The 14,299-nt window shown below is 39.4% G+C and overlaps 1 protein-coding gene and 1 pseudogene across 1 annotated transcript in view; one reads left to right on the top strand and one right to left on the bottom strand.

The window, feature by feature from the left end:
• The window catches only part of Pdk3 (pyruvate dehydrogenase kinase 3), a 66,071-nt gene that overhangs the window by 35,846 nt on the left and 15,926 nt on the right, over positions 1 to 14,299 (top strand). Inside the window, exons 6-9 of the mRNA XM_034485074.1 lie at positions 8,112 to 8,189; positions 11,067 to 11,143; positions 12,640 to 12,741; positions 13,325 to 13,435. Of these exons, the coding sequence (XP_034340965.1) occupies positions 8,112 to 8,189; positions 11,067 to 11,143; positions 12,640 to 12,741; positions 13,325 to 13,435 (368 nt within the window). The remainder of the gene's footprint in view (positions 1 to 8,111; positions 8,190 to 11,066; positions 11,144 to 12,639; positions 12,742 to 13,324; positions 13,436 to 14,299) is intronic.
• LOC117694224 (cytohesin-2 pseudogene) lies at positions 360 to 1,511 on the bottom strand (annotated as a pseudogene).

Genomic DNA, 14,299 nt, shown 5'->3' with positions numbered 1-14,299 from the left:
AACTCCTGTCATCCTTTGGCAGGGGCCTTCTGTGCTGTCCCTTCTTCCTCTTTTCCTTGTAAGAAACCAAACAATCAAATGGACAATCCTGATATGAAAGTATTTTAAAGATACCAACTTAAAGCTATGCTTTGCTACAAAAGTTAACTTTTGCAGCCTTGCTAAGTTTTCTATGTCATCCCCCCTCCCCGGGTTAAATAATAAAATTACCAACATGTTCATTACAAATAAGGAGTCAGGAGCTAGAGGTGGTGATTTTCGAAATGGGGAACCAGGATCCACAGCCCCAGGGCCCAGGGAGGGGTCCTGCCACCTAGGCAGGGCAGCTCCAAAATAAATAATGGAGTTGGGGACAGGGATCAGGGTTGTTCTTGCTGCTTCTTCACAGAAATCCGCTTCTTTCTTGCTGTCAACATCTCATAGAAGGGGTCCACACTTACAGCAGCCTGGATGGACTTGATCCACGCATCCTTCTCCTCCTGTGTGGGTGCTGGGATTCAGTACACCATGTAGTTCCCCTCTACTGCCGGACCATCAGCCTTGGTTTTGCAGGCTTTGAGCTGCCCCTTATTGTTGGGAATGTAAAGCTCAAAGCAATTCGGCTTCTGAGGATCATCCACCTCATGAATGCGCTCTAGGTTCTCTAGGGGGATGATCCCTCGGGACTCCTTGTCCGTAGTGTACTCAAAGTAGTAGTAGAGTTGTCTGTAAGGATGAACCAGCGCCACTTCCAATCTTTACCCGGCCCCCTCCCAGCTTTAGGAGCCAGCTCTCTCAGTCTGGGTTGAAGAAGGTGTGGGTAAGATCATTCCCATCATCCTCAGGGATTTTGAAGGCCTCGTTTCAGATGCTGTCATAGAGGTTCCTGAGAAGATCCTCAGGCAGGTCCCCATCCTCATTGATGCCCCGTTCATGGCCACAAAGCACTCCAGGCCTGCCTTGTCTCTGACATTGGGATTGTGAAGGCTGGTGTTCAGCATGATCACTGCAAAGGTGCTCATGTAGCAGGTGTCTGTAAGCCTGGAAGACCCCAGGGTTGCATAAGCAGTGGCTCTGGGCAAAGGCCTCCATCATTCGGTCAATTTTCTGAACCTTTCCAGGGAGGCGGAAGCTCCATAGGAATTACCGGGAGGGCCAGTATCAGGAGGTCAGTGAACTCTATAGATCCACAAAAACATGGAGCACAGACAGGTTTAGCCCTTCCCTTTCCCCTAGGTAGTCCCCAATGGCTGTCTTGTTCAGCCCCTCGCCCTTGTACAGGAAGCTGGCAATTTTCTCAGGTGTGTTCTGCAGAAGTGCATGCTCCACCAAGAATTGGATTCCCTTTTTGGGGTCCATGTTGAATTTCTTCCCGCCCATTGCCATCTTCCTGTTCGCTGCAAGGTCTTACTGCCCTCATTGGCCTCCAGGCCCTCCACCTCGCACATAGCTTCCCTTAGCTCTTCCCACAGGCGCTGGCTCTCCACCAGCAGCTCCTGCTTGCGATCTCAGATATTCTCCCGCTCCATGTGCTCCTCACAGCTAGGAAGGCCCGTGGGGAGTCCAGGGGCAGTTCCGCTGGCTGGACCTGCATCCACATCGTCTGTGGACTCCAATGAGCCCCACTCAGATGCTCCAGGAGTCACTGCCGCCTCCTCAGTGTCGAAAAGACTCTCCCTTCACGACCCAACCGCCTGGCCAGTGGGCTTCTATGTCTTTTTATATGTTATTATTGCTTAGCATGATAGTATACAAATGGCCTCCTGAGTACATGGTATTATTTCGGATTGGGAATAATGTCCTATGCTCTCAATGTGGCCTCCTTAGATTGCAAGTAACAGACTCATTCTAGCTCCAGAAATATGTTTACTAAAATAACCAGGTAGGTCCTTTAGTCAGGACATGAAACACTTTACAGTCAGTGCTATAGATACTGGAATTGGGAAACAAAAATACCAGGTTATTTTCTTAGGTATCTTGAAACTGGAATTGCCAAGTTATGGCCTCTCTACTTGTTTTTTTTTTTTTTTTTTTTTTTTTTTTTTTTTTTACTAAATCACTTAAGACAATGCCAAATACTCTAGGCCTTCCTATATCACGATATTCTCGGTGCCCATTTGACTTCTGAATGTTCCATCTTGAGTTTCCAAAAAGTAGATTTTCTTGCTTCAGTTCATCTTGGATTTACCTGTGACTACAAGTTTTAATAGCCTAGCCGAGGGTATCCTGGGGATTCATTATGTTAGATGTTTTGTCTGCACTTCCCCAGCTGACTTTGTTTATGAGGTTTGAGAAAATTAGTGGATTCCACTTAGGATGGATTTGGGGTAGGAAAGCTAATATGTATTGCTTTGTATATTTCTTTGTAACTTAAGGGGTTTTTAAAAAGTAGCATATTGGTTCCAGAAATGTCTTTCTAAGGGAGCACATTGGTTAGTGTGGTCTATTGTAAACATTCACTATAGGTGGCCAGTGTCAAAAAAGTGCAGCCAGTGAGGGTATACGTAACACAGCAGTCTCATCTTAGGATACTGACAAAGTAGGTTCCAGTCCACGTGTGGCTCAGGGATCAAGTGCATTTGCAGTAGGAGGGCCAAATTGTGTTTATTTTGTTCTTTGTTTTGGGTTTTCAAGAAAGGACCTCATGTAGCTCAGGCTGGCCTCAAATTTGGTATAGCCTAGGATAATTTTCAACTCCTGATCTCTTTTACTTCACTTTCTAAGTGCTAGTATTCCAGCTGTGTTCCACCACTCTCAGCTCTCAGCGTTCGGCTCATATGGGAGCATGCAGAACAAATTCATTTTAAATTTGTAAATTATTATTATTTTCTTTTATGTGTATGGGTATATTCTATATTTCTGTGTTATCACATGAGTGCCTGGTGCCCACAGAGACCAGAAGAGGCTGTTAGCTCTCCTGGAATTGGAGCTACAGCTTGTGATGAGCTGCTGTGAGGTGCTGCAGATTCTAGAAGAGAGGTTGGATGGAGTTAAGAAGTTGGATGGAGGGGTTGAGGATTTAGCTCAGTGGTAGACTACTTGCCTAGCAAGCACAAGGCCCTGGGTTCAGTCCTCAGCTCTGGAAAAAAAAAGACAAAGAATAAGAAGTTGGATAGATGGTTTAGGTGTCTTTGGTTTGGCAAGGTACTTTGAAAACACCTGCTTACATTGTTTTGCTTACCCTTATGTTATTACACATGAAAATAATGGTGTGGTGTTGTTTTTGTTTAAAAAGAAAAGGAAAGAATCCTGAGGTTGGAGAGATGGCTCAGCAGTTTAGAGCACTGAGTGCTCTTTCATAGGCCCTGCTGGGTTCAACTCTTAGCACCCACATGGTAGCAAACAACCATTTGTAAAGCCAGTTTCCGGCGATCTGATGCCCTCTTCTGGCCTCTGTGGGCACTGCATGCACACAGTATACAAGACATACATACAAAACACCCATTCACATAAAACAATAAATAAGAAATCAAAGCTGGAGAGACTGCACAGTTTATACAAGTGTTTTCTATGCAAGTATGAAGACAGTAAGGTCATGTTCCCAGGGCCTACATACATGCATCTGTCTCAAACAAGGTAGAAGGCAAGGACTGACCCTTGAGATTGTCCTCAAACTTTCCTGTTTACTGAGGCATGGGTGTTTGCACTCATACACAGAAACATTAACACACACACTTGGACAAATACACATAAAAGATAAATAAAAATGTCTTTTAATCACTTTGAAATCTTTTATGGCTATTTATGTGTACTTTATTCTGACAGGAATTTGAAACTTGAGTTTCTAAGATTTTTCTTTGTTCTGTTAAGACTTAAAGTTACTGTCTCTGACATGTTTCTTTAAAAATTCTTCAGTACTTCAATTCTGGCTCTTTATGCCTGTAAATGAGTAATCTATTCTTTCGGATCACTCTTTTAGGAGAAGAATGAAGAATGTCAGCATTCCAATTCTACCTTCATAGGCCTGTAAATGAGTGGGTTAAGCATAAAATCTGGGAGACGTCTATGATAGATTGGGGGTAGAGAAGTCTAATCAGATAACCTCCATGATCTGTTGGCATTTCCTATGTGATATTTCTGAAAACTACTTCATGACTAAAGATGAGTCTTCTGAAAATACTCTATTACCATTGCCGCCGTTCTTAATGCATTGACTGTCACTTGTTTACTGGCAATAATAATAAGTTCCCAGGTTTTCTTTTCAAGTTTAGCCATGAATACTGACTGAACTACAGTACAGGTAAAAATAGTTTGGCAATAGGTTTTTCAAAAAAATTGATTTCTAATTTTAAACTGCAGAGTTTTTATTAGAGCACTTACTATAAGGTGAGCTTACCAAAACTCTAGCTATAAAGGAAGTATCCAGACCAGTAGCTGTATTTTGCTTGTTGGGATTTTTGAAGTGTTTGTAATTTATGTTAAATTATGTTACTTTTAGGAAAAGAATGTCCCATTTTAGGCTGCCAAATACCTAGTAGCTTTATGATCATTTATGTCATGGGAGAGACAGTACAGAAATATGTAACAGAGCCTTGAATTTTCAAGCAAGTTTTCACTAAATCTAGATTCTTTCCACCTGCTTCTGCCTTTTAACCCTGAGTGCTGAGATTTAAGACTATGCCACCATACCTGGCCTACTCGCTGATTATTTCTTAAGTCTGTTTCTAGACCTCAACACACAGATACCACTTCAGGGTTTATTTTGTAACCTGAACTCTTTTTACCCTTGGTGTTTGGGGTTGAACCAAGGCTTTTCATATGCTAGGCAAGAACTCTGCTACAGAGCTACACACCCATCCCTTAGTCAGATGCTTATTACGTATGTATTTTATCCAGAGCATTTTATTATCCTATTAGAATCTTTGCATATGAATGTAAATTTTTATTAGTAATACTCCCAGCATCTGTTGGTTGGCTGATGTGTGTGAGTCTGCATTGCAATGTCTTGAGATTTTCAAGAATAATGAAATAATTCTTATTAAGCATTGATAAACTATATAGTATAATGAAACTAAAAGTATTTTCTTTCACATATGGTGTTAGAAGCCATACTAAGTTTGAAATTGGCTATCCTCCAGACACTGTCTTTGCCTAGCATGTTTTCAGTGTTACTCTACTCAGTAATGGCAAGGCTAATGCCATGGATAATTAGAACATTTCGTTTTTGTCACTATTTTATAGTAAAAGAAGTCCAGTATTTAAACATTATTATATATCTGGAGGAGTTGTGGTATACTAACTTTGTATATAGATAGTGAAGCATTATAAATTTCAGTATTTGGGGTCTTAAAAGTTCATGGTCAGCTTTTGTGCTATCACGTCACTAGGTGGAGATGTAGCATTGTTTGGTAGACTAGCCAAAGCAAAAAGACCTGGTTCCTGTTCTCTCTCTCTCTCTCTCTCTCTCCACTCACACACACACTCTGTCTCAAAAGAGAAGTATTTTTATGTATAATTAATAAGGTTTATTGTGTCCTCGAGAAAATTTGCAAATTTAGTGTAGTTTAAAATTTTTTTCAGAGTAAAAATTCAACCCCACTTTAATGTCTGTTTTTACACTTTTAATTTTTTAAAAAGTTATTTTCCATTCTTACTGCTATTTGCTTTTTGTTTTCTATGTTTGTTGTATCTTGTCAGAATTAGTCTGATGTCTCTGGTGCTTAATTCTAAAAGTTTAACTAGATGTGATTTTTTTAAATGTGTGGACAGATATTAGATGATTAGAATATGAAATTTTGACTTAGTAGCAATGCAAGATAAATGAACTTAAGAGTCTGAACATACCCTGTTCTTGCCTTTGTATTATTTTAAGGTGGTTACTGTCAAACTTTAACATTTAGATTCTCTGGAGCTTATTTCTCTCCCTTTCTATCTTTCCTTCTGTCACCTCTTGAATCTTAAGTGAGTAATTCTCTATGCACAGTATTGACTCATCTCCATGAAGCTGATATGGAGCTGAGAACATTGCAAATGTGCCCGTGAAACATAAGAAAGTAATTTGAAATTGTAAAGGTGAAACTGGAAAGTCTTGTTCTGATAAACAGTCTGGCAGTTGTCAAATGTTGACATGGACTTACCTTATAGTTCAGTGCTTTCCTATTCTAGGTACATGAAAAACAAAAGTATGTTCACACAAAGGCTTAAAGATGATTATTCATAGCAGTATTAGTCATAATATACAAACAGTAGAAACAATGAATGTCTATCAGCTAGTAACTGGATGAAGAAATGTGGTGTATATTTAGAGTGGCCATTACTTAAAAATGTTTTTATTCTATGAAATTTAAATTCTTGGAATGACTACTGTTTCATGTTACAATGTAGATGACCCTGAAAACACTGTCTTAGTTTCTTTTCCTATTGCTACAACGAAGTGCCCCAACAACAGCAACTTAGGGCAGAAAGGGTTTATTTGGCTTTAAATTCCAGGTTACATTCCATCATGGCAGGGAATTCATAGTGGAAGGAAGTGGATAGAATTGGTCACATGACATCTGCAACTAATGCCAAAGAATAGTAAAGTAATGCATGCATGCTAGTGTTTGGCTTGCTTTCTTCACTCTTAGTTTAGAATTCCCTTCCTAGGGAATGGTGATACTCGATGGTGATACTCGAATTAGGCAGGTCTTCCCACCTCAGTTAATATAATCTAACTAGTCCTCCCAGATATGCCTATAGACCAGTGTCCCTCATTGAGACTCCTTTTCTGGGTGACCCTAGATTATGTCAAGTTGACAGAACTAACCATCACAAACACTGTGCTGAGGAAAAGAAACAAGTCCTGAAAAGTCATCTATTACAGGATTCACTTTATTTGATATGTCCAGAATGGTAATCAGATGAAGTAGAAGGGTGGTCACCAAGGGCAGGGCAGAGAGGAATGGCTGCCAATAGTGTGGGACTTCTGCAGTGATAAAAATGTTCATTGTAATAAGGGGTGCACAACCTGCAGATAGTACTTCATACCACTGAATTGCATGTTTACTATAAATGGGTGACCTGTATAAGAATTATGTGTCAATAAGTTTTTAAAGTAAGTTATCAAAAGGCCTGTGATATCAAGCCAAGCAATTGGCCACCTAAACAGTCACTAAACTAAGTTCTATATAACATGAGAAAGTAAATGGGAGCACTGATCCTGTCCTCAGATGGGTTTTCAGGGTTCTTTCCCTTTTTAAAACTGGGTTACAGTTCAGAGAAAAGTTAATAAATATGTCATGAACCACTTTTACTTTCTTAGTTTATTCCCCACCTTTTAAACTTTTTACAGTTGTCTTCTAGCTATTTTTGTAATGGTCTTGATTTTCATACCTGATGTCTATTTTCCTCTGTTGAAAAGAAGACTCTTGCACCTTAAACTTTAAGCTGTTGCACTTTAAACTTAAGCTTTAAGCTGGTTTTAACTAACTTAACAGACAGTTTAAAGACAATGGGTGGTTCAAATGTAAGTTCTGCACCTTATGGAAAACCTGTTTACTAAATTTATTATTGGGATTTCATTTGCTAGTAACTAGAAGATCATATCTGTTGGCAATTTTTTAACTTTTATGTGTATGAATATTTTGCTTCCATGGATATATGTACACTGTACACATACATGGCTGGTGCCTACAGAGTCCATAGAGGGCATCAGATCTCCTGAAACTTGAGTTATGGGTGGCAATGAGCCACCATGTGGTTGCTGGAAATTGAACCTGGGCCCTCCACAAGAGCAAAAATTGGTCTAAACTGCTGAGCCATTTCTCCAGGTCTGGCAGTTGTGAATATTTTAAATTACAGAAAGTATTGTTTTGCTACAATTTAATCAGATTCTGTGGTGTTTAGAAGTACAATCCTGGATTTATAAATTTCCATGAAAAATATCTTTTAGCCGTATTTAAAAGTTAAACAGTTGTGTGCTCGGCATAAGCCTAACTATTGTTACTAGTCTATGATTCTGATATGGCTGTGGTTGTTAAAATATAGAAAAGAGAAATATTTTAGTCATAGTAATGCATTGAAACCAAAAGACTGTTTTAAAAGATGGTATTTGATTCATTTGAAGTGCCTTTAGAGAAATTCTTTATTTCTACGTATTTACCCACATGTTTATATCTGTCATTAATGCAGCAATTATTTTTCTTTCTTAACAGATGCCTATGAAACAGCCAAGATGCTTTGTGAACAGTATTACCTGGTAGCTCCAGAGCTGGAAGTTGAAGAATTCAATGGTAAAAGACAAAGCATTTTAGAAAAGATCAGGCTGGGTCAGGGTGGTATAGCCATAGCAAGAAAAAGTATTTTGGTGTTAGGTACAAAGGAGACTTAAATGCTAATGATATCCAAGCTGTCTTTCCAAGAGATCTTAAAATGGGGCTGCCTTGCCATCTTTATGTCGTTTCAAAATGGTTCATATGCACTTAGTCAACAGGGAATGTAATAAGTCACTTTTGAAAAGGAATGCGCCGCAGTGTACCCTGTGCTCATTAGTAGCCTTTTCTACTCACGTTGGGGGTTAATCTTGTGTTGCCATCTTCCCTTTTATATGTGGTTTTTTTTTCTGCTTAGCCTCCAGTTTCTATTTTTCATTCTTGCAAGAGAGCTATCTGAAAGTAAAATTCCTTATGTCTGTATAGAATTCTGTTGACATTTATTAAGTGCTGCTTCAACTAATGGTGTTTCAGGCAATGACTGTACAAAATAGACTTTATTATTTCTTGAGTCTCGAGCATAAAAAACCCAGACCACTATTTTTCATTGACTTTTAAAAATGTACTATTAGGGAATATTCATATTCTGTTCATCTTATTTTAGAAAGCCAACAAGCCTCTATTAATCATCCACTATAGCCACTAGGCCCAGGATAAGGGAAGAATCATAGCCAAACACATTTTACATGGTTCTAAAAGGAAGAAAAGAAATGTCAACTGTAATATTCCCAAAGAAAAGTACACATAATTGAGCAAGCCTTTAGATGACTCCTAGAGAATGTTGTTTAAATGTAAAAGAAAACAAACTGTAAAGTGTTTTTCATTTCCTTGAAATTTGGACTGAAAAGGTTGAATTGAATTCTGAGGCTGTTTATATAACTAATGATGCTGTTTGCCTGCCACAAGATAAACTAAGCACTCAGCTTGCTTCTCAGACCCCATTATAACCACAATAAAAGAATCCCATAAAAATAGCAAAGGAAGCCAAGGAGGCTTATAAGTGGACCACTGTATTAGTCCCTTTAGGCTACTAAACAAAACCATCAGAGACTGGGTGGATTAAATAACAGACATTTGTTTCTCATGGGTCTAGAAGCCGAGAAGTACAGGATCATGGTGCTAACAGATTTGGTGTCTGTTGAAGGCCCATTTTCTGACTTACAGATGACTTCTTGGTGTGCCTTTACATGTAGTACAGAGTGAAGGAGCTCTCTGGGGTTGAGGTGTCTTTTATAAGAGTGCTAATCCCATTCATAAGGTTCCACTCTGATGAACTAATGAACTCCAAAGGGCCCACCTCCAAGTGCCATCATTCTAGAAATTAAGTTTCAAGGTGTGACTTGAGAAGGACACAGACACTGAGTCCATGGCAACCTATTAGTGCCAATTTGAGTACAACTAGCTAGAAGTATGCTGAGTTATACACCAGAGCAGGACCAAACCAAAAGGAGTTGGATGCTGCAGATGTGTCGACCATATTCCTAGTTATCCAGGAGAGGGACTGTGGGAGCAGAGCTGAGTGGTACAAAGAACTAGAACAGGAAGGAAGCCTGTGATTGTGATTAGTTTCCTGAAAGCTGATGGAAAGGAAGCCTGGAGAGATGGCAGGGAGTAGCTTTACACTGTCCGGGCTCTGCTACCAACAGTAACATGAGTGAGTGTGTATTGTCCAAGAACAACTTACTGGATGTGATATGTGAATAATATTATTCTGAAGTAAAACCTTCATTTTAGCATTTGAAGGTCTATGGTTGTCATCTACCTTGCTAAACGCTTATTCTAAAGCCAGTGGAGTCTTGATTTGATTTTTAAAACTCCAAGTCAGCCTTCTCCCTCTGAGCAATATCCAAAGGGAAAGGAACACTAGCTACCTCCTGCTGGGCACCTCCCTTCCACATACTGTTCTTAGTGCTTTGCACGAGGTTCCATTCCTTTGATGTTCCTTAGAAGATCCCTGGTTCAAGGAGAATACCATAGATACTCAAGGGTTTCATTGTAGCACAAAGTTTCATGAACCTCATAGTCTAGTCTACACCATGTCCCGTTTGTTATAACATAGCACATTATAATTACTTTTGTCTCTGTAATAAGGGTTGGTTTAGACTTACAACTTGAAAGGTTTCAATCCATGTCTCTTGATTCTATTGCTTTGGACTAGAGGTGAGGCAAACTATCATGGCAGCAGGAGAATGTGGCAGATGAAGCTGCTCCCCTCACAGCAGCCAGGAAAGAACAAAGACCAGGCCAGGGACAAAATACCTTCTTCAAGGGCATGCTCCAAGAACCTACTCGAACCAGGCCCCACTTGATATTTTCTACCATTTCTCAATACTATGACTAAATTATGAATCTATCATCAGTGGATTAAGCCTTCTTGTTTCATTCATTTCCCTGAAGCCTATCACCTGGCAGCTAGTTGAGCCTTTAACATGAGCATTTCAGTGGATAGTTAGGATCCAAGCCACAGTGCTATTAAGTTCAAATTTACCACCCCTTTCATTTGGCTCTACCCTCACAAATGACTCCTGGGGTTGATGGCAGATCTATCCTCCTGATTTGAAAGATTCCAAGTGATACTTGTATTTGTATGTCCTGGTGTGATGCTCAGAATACCATGGCATAGGTGATACTCTTCCAGTTTTGCTCAACAAAGTTTGAAAGAGCAGGCTGATTTACTCAGGGTCACAAAGCTGCAACGAAGGAATCGTGGAGTTAGTCACCACAGTTTTGCTTGATTCTGAAGCTTTGCTCAGTTATGTCATTCAGTGTAGGGAATCTGTATTATTTCTCTTTTATGGAGATTTGTTTGATGTACTTGGAAAATAGAATAGAAGCATCATTTTTGACTTCCTCCTACTTTAGGTCCTTATTCATTGATGGTTTTGTCTCTGTTTTCAGCCAAAGCACCAAACAAACCTATTCAGGTAGTTTATGTGCCGTCACATCTGTTTCACATGCTATTTGAGTTGTTCAAGGTAAGTGGAATTTTAAAACATGGGAAGAAGTCTTCATTTTAAATGGCTTTGATTCTGGGCATAATGGATTCATTAGATTAGCATAAGAAAAAGATTTTGCATAACCATTTTAAAAAGTCTATTTCTGATATCCTGTGGGCTTTATAATCTGTACACTGTGAGATGAAAAATTGCTGTGTACAGTATAGTTTTGTGAATATTAGTACATATTGATCTCGAAACTTAATTATACTTTGCCGACTTCACATCAAATCCATACTGTTTTTCTTTCAGTTAGAGATGCTTTTTAGATTTTCAGACCTAGCAGAGGTTTTATTGGTGATTACCAGACCAAAATAAAAACATGCTTCTGTATAGCTATGATTCTGGAGCATTAACTGTGCTCTAGTGTATTACTCGTTCCAGTCCTGAGAGATGCTGTAACTGTTTTATAATTTGAATCATTTCAGAAGACCTGATAGAGGCAGGAGAGGAAAATGCGGAGTCTGGGCATAAAAGGAAAGAAAACAAAACCTTTTTCAGACTATGGCCTAAGCTGTTGCTTTTGTTACCCAGTCGCCAGTGATATTTACAGTAGTGGTGTTATGAGTACAGGGTATTTGAGCTAACATTTCATCACTTTAATGTATGAAACACTACACTGAACACCTAAAGAACCACTTGTTCTGGTTTCTTCCCAAGAACACAAATGCTGCTAGTGTAACACTAGGATGGCCATGCAGTTGTGAGTGTTCTCTTTGTCAGCTGGAACTTTTCAGAATGTCTTTTTGGTGGATATTATCCTTTTTTCAGTCCAGTGATTAATTTTTATGAGATGTATGAATCCCTTCAGTTTTTCTGCCTGCATATTAGAGGATAGGTGCTTTATACACGTAAGTGATAAATAACATCAAAAATGTAAAACCTGCTTCTGCAGCCGCATTATGTATGATAAAAAACATTCTTCTGGGTTGAGATGACTAATTTTAAAACCCTAAAGCCACCAGGCATGATGGCACATGACTTTAATCCCACCAGGGGGCAGGAAAAGACAGGAATATCTCTATGAATTCAAGGCCAGTCCCATCTTCATAGTGAGACCCTGTCCCAACCACTCCCCTCCCCACAAAAAAAATCCCTAAATCTGCCCCCAAATGAAAGAAAACTATTTAACATGTGGAATGAGGATACAATTAGATACAAAATAGAACATCAGAAAAAAAAATGTCCTTGATAGGAATCCATGGTTAGCCAAGCTCAGTAGAGGAAAAAACCCACATAAATCGTATTAATAGTAGCTGTGCAATGTAATTATTAGATTTAAGTAATCTTGTCCTTGATTCTTTCCTGAAACTGTGGTTTTCAAGGCTAGGGGTGTAGCTCAATGGTAGAGTACATGCTTACCATGTGCATGGCTCTAGGTTCCACCCCCAGCACCAAAAATAATCAGTATCTTTAATTTCCTTGTGCTTTGCAAGACAGCAGCATGGTTTTTCAGAAAGAACTTATTGTTTCAGAACTCAATGAGAGCAACAGTTGAACTACATGAAGATAAAAAAGAAGGCTACCCAGCTGTTAAAACTCTTGTTACTCTGGGTAAAGAGGACTTGTCCATTAAGGTAATCTCTTTTTTTTTGCATTTTTACTTTAATCATCAGTTGATTTAATAGTATGTATCCAATAGCATGAGAGGGAAGGAAAGGAAACAGGCAGTTCTTGAGTGTGGTATTTGTAAGTAAAGTCATGTATTAGTGCATCCTCAGCAATGAAGTGACCACATATATTGTGGTGGTCTCATAAGATGCCATTGTCTAGTGACATTGTATTCATCTTGTTCTGTATAAGCACCTTCTATGATATTTGCCTATATAAGCCCATGATGACATTGCATAATGGCACATTTCTCAGAGTGTGTCCCTGTCATTTATAGAAACATGACTATATTGTGCTGGATTTTTGGCTTAAGTTGCTTTATCGTATGTTCATGAGCAGGACCTCAGTGCCAAGCCTATCAAATTTTGCTGCATTACTCTGTCTCCTTTGTTTATACTGGCCCCAAAGGAACCACTTTTCAGTGGGAGTTCAAAGCCCTTACTCATTTTAGAACCTTCCTAGTGTGTACTTTATTTAATGAGCTCTCGTCGCCTCCTTCTTAAGTGCAGATTGATTCCCTTTTTATTTTTAACATGTTGTGCACTGCAGATAAGTGACCTAGGTGGTGGAGTCCCACTTCGAAAAATAGACCGCCTTTTTAACTACATGTACTCAACTGCTCCTCGTCCCAGCCTGGAGCCTACAAGAGCTGCACCCTTGGTAAGCATGGCAAACGGCTGCAGAAGAAACGGTCTCTAATATAGGCATAGGGATGCCCATCTCCTCAGGTGGTTGTGCTAGCCTTGCCTAAATGAGGATGTTTCCGGCGTAGTTGGGAGCAGAGGCACCTTTCTGCCTTAGCTATTTAGTCTGTGAGTTCTTTGGACTGAGAGTGCTTTCCTAATTTATCCAGGAAACACTCCAAGCTGAGTGTTTCACTCCCAAATACAGTATGAAAAAGCTTTTCTCTGTGGTAAGACTGCTGCTGGAGAGCCACTTACATTATGCATCACCCTCAGAAAGCTGGACATTACCCATGGGTGAGCAAAGGGACGATGTAGAACGTGTGGCTTCAACTTAGTAGGAGAGATTTTAGTGCTGCCCTCCCTTATAGGCCCAAGTCACCCACAGCTTTTGGGTCACCACTGTCAAGTTTGTTTATATAATTAAAATATTTAATTATAAAAACATTGGACTTTTCACATTGAATACTGTAAGCACAAAATATATAGGTGGTGTATGTATTTTCGGAGGTCTCTCTGTAGCACTCTAGAAATAACCTTGAGCCTTAATTCAGGCAGTGAGAAAAGCCTCTGGTTACCATGGTAGCATTTATTCCTGGTAGGGCCACACTTTCTTCCCCCGCTGAGTGTTTCTAATTGACAAACAACAATTGAACCCTTTGTTATTAAACACAGCAATGTATCTATCAGTCTGCAAAATGGCTCAGGGTATAAATTAAGTTTCATTTTAAAGTCCTACCTGACTGATAAGCACATAAGATTATATTTTATTTGTATGAATAAAATCAAACACTTTACATTGTTATTTGAGGCAGAGTTTGTTAACTCAGCATGTGGAAAA

Source organism: Arvicanthis niloticus, chromosome X, assembly GCF_011762505.2.
Source record: "Arvicanthis niloticus isolate mArvNil1 chromosome X, mArvNil1.pat.X, whole genome shotgun sequence".
Lineage (NCBI taxonomy): Eukaryota > Metazoa > Chordata > Mammalia > Rodentia > Muridae > Arvicanthis > Arvicanthis niloticus.
The sequence above is the reverse complement of the archived record's forward strand: the minus strand, read 5'-3'. Positions and strand labels throughout refer to the sequence as shown.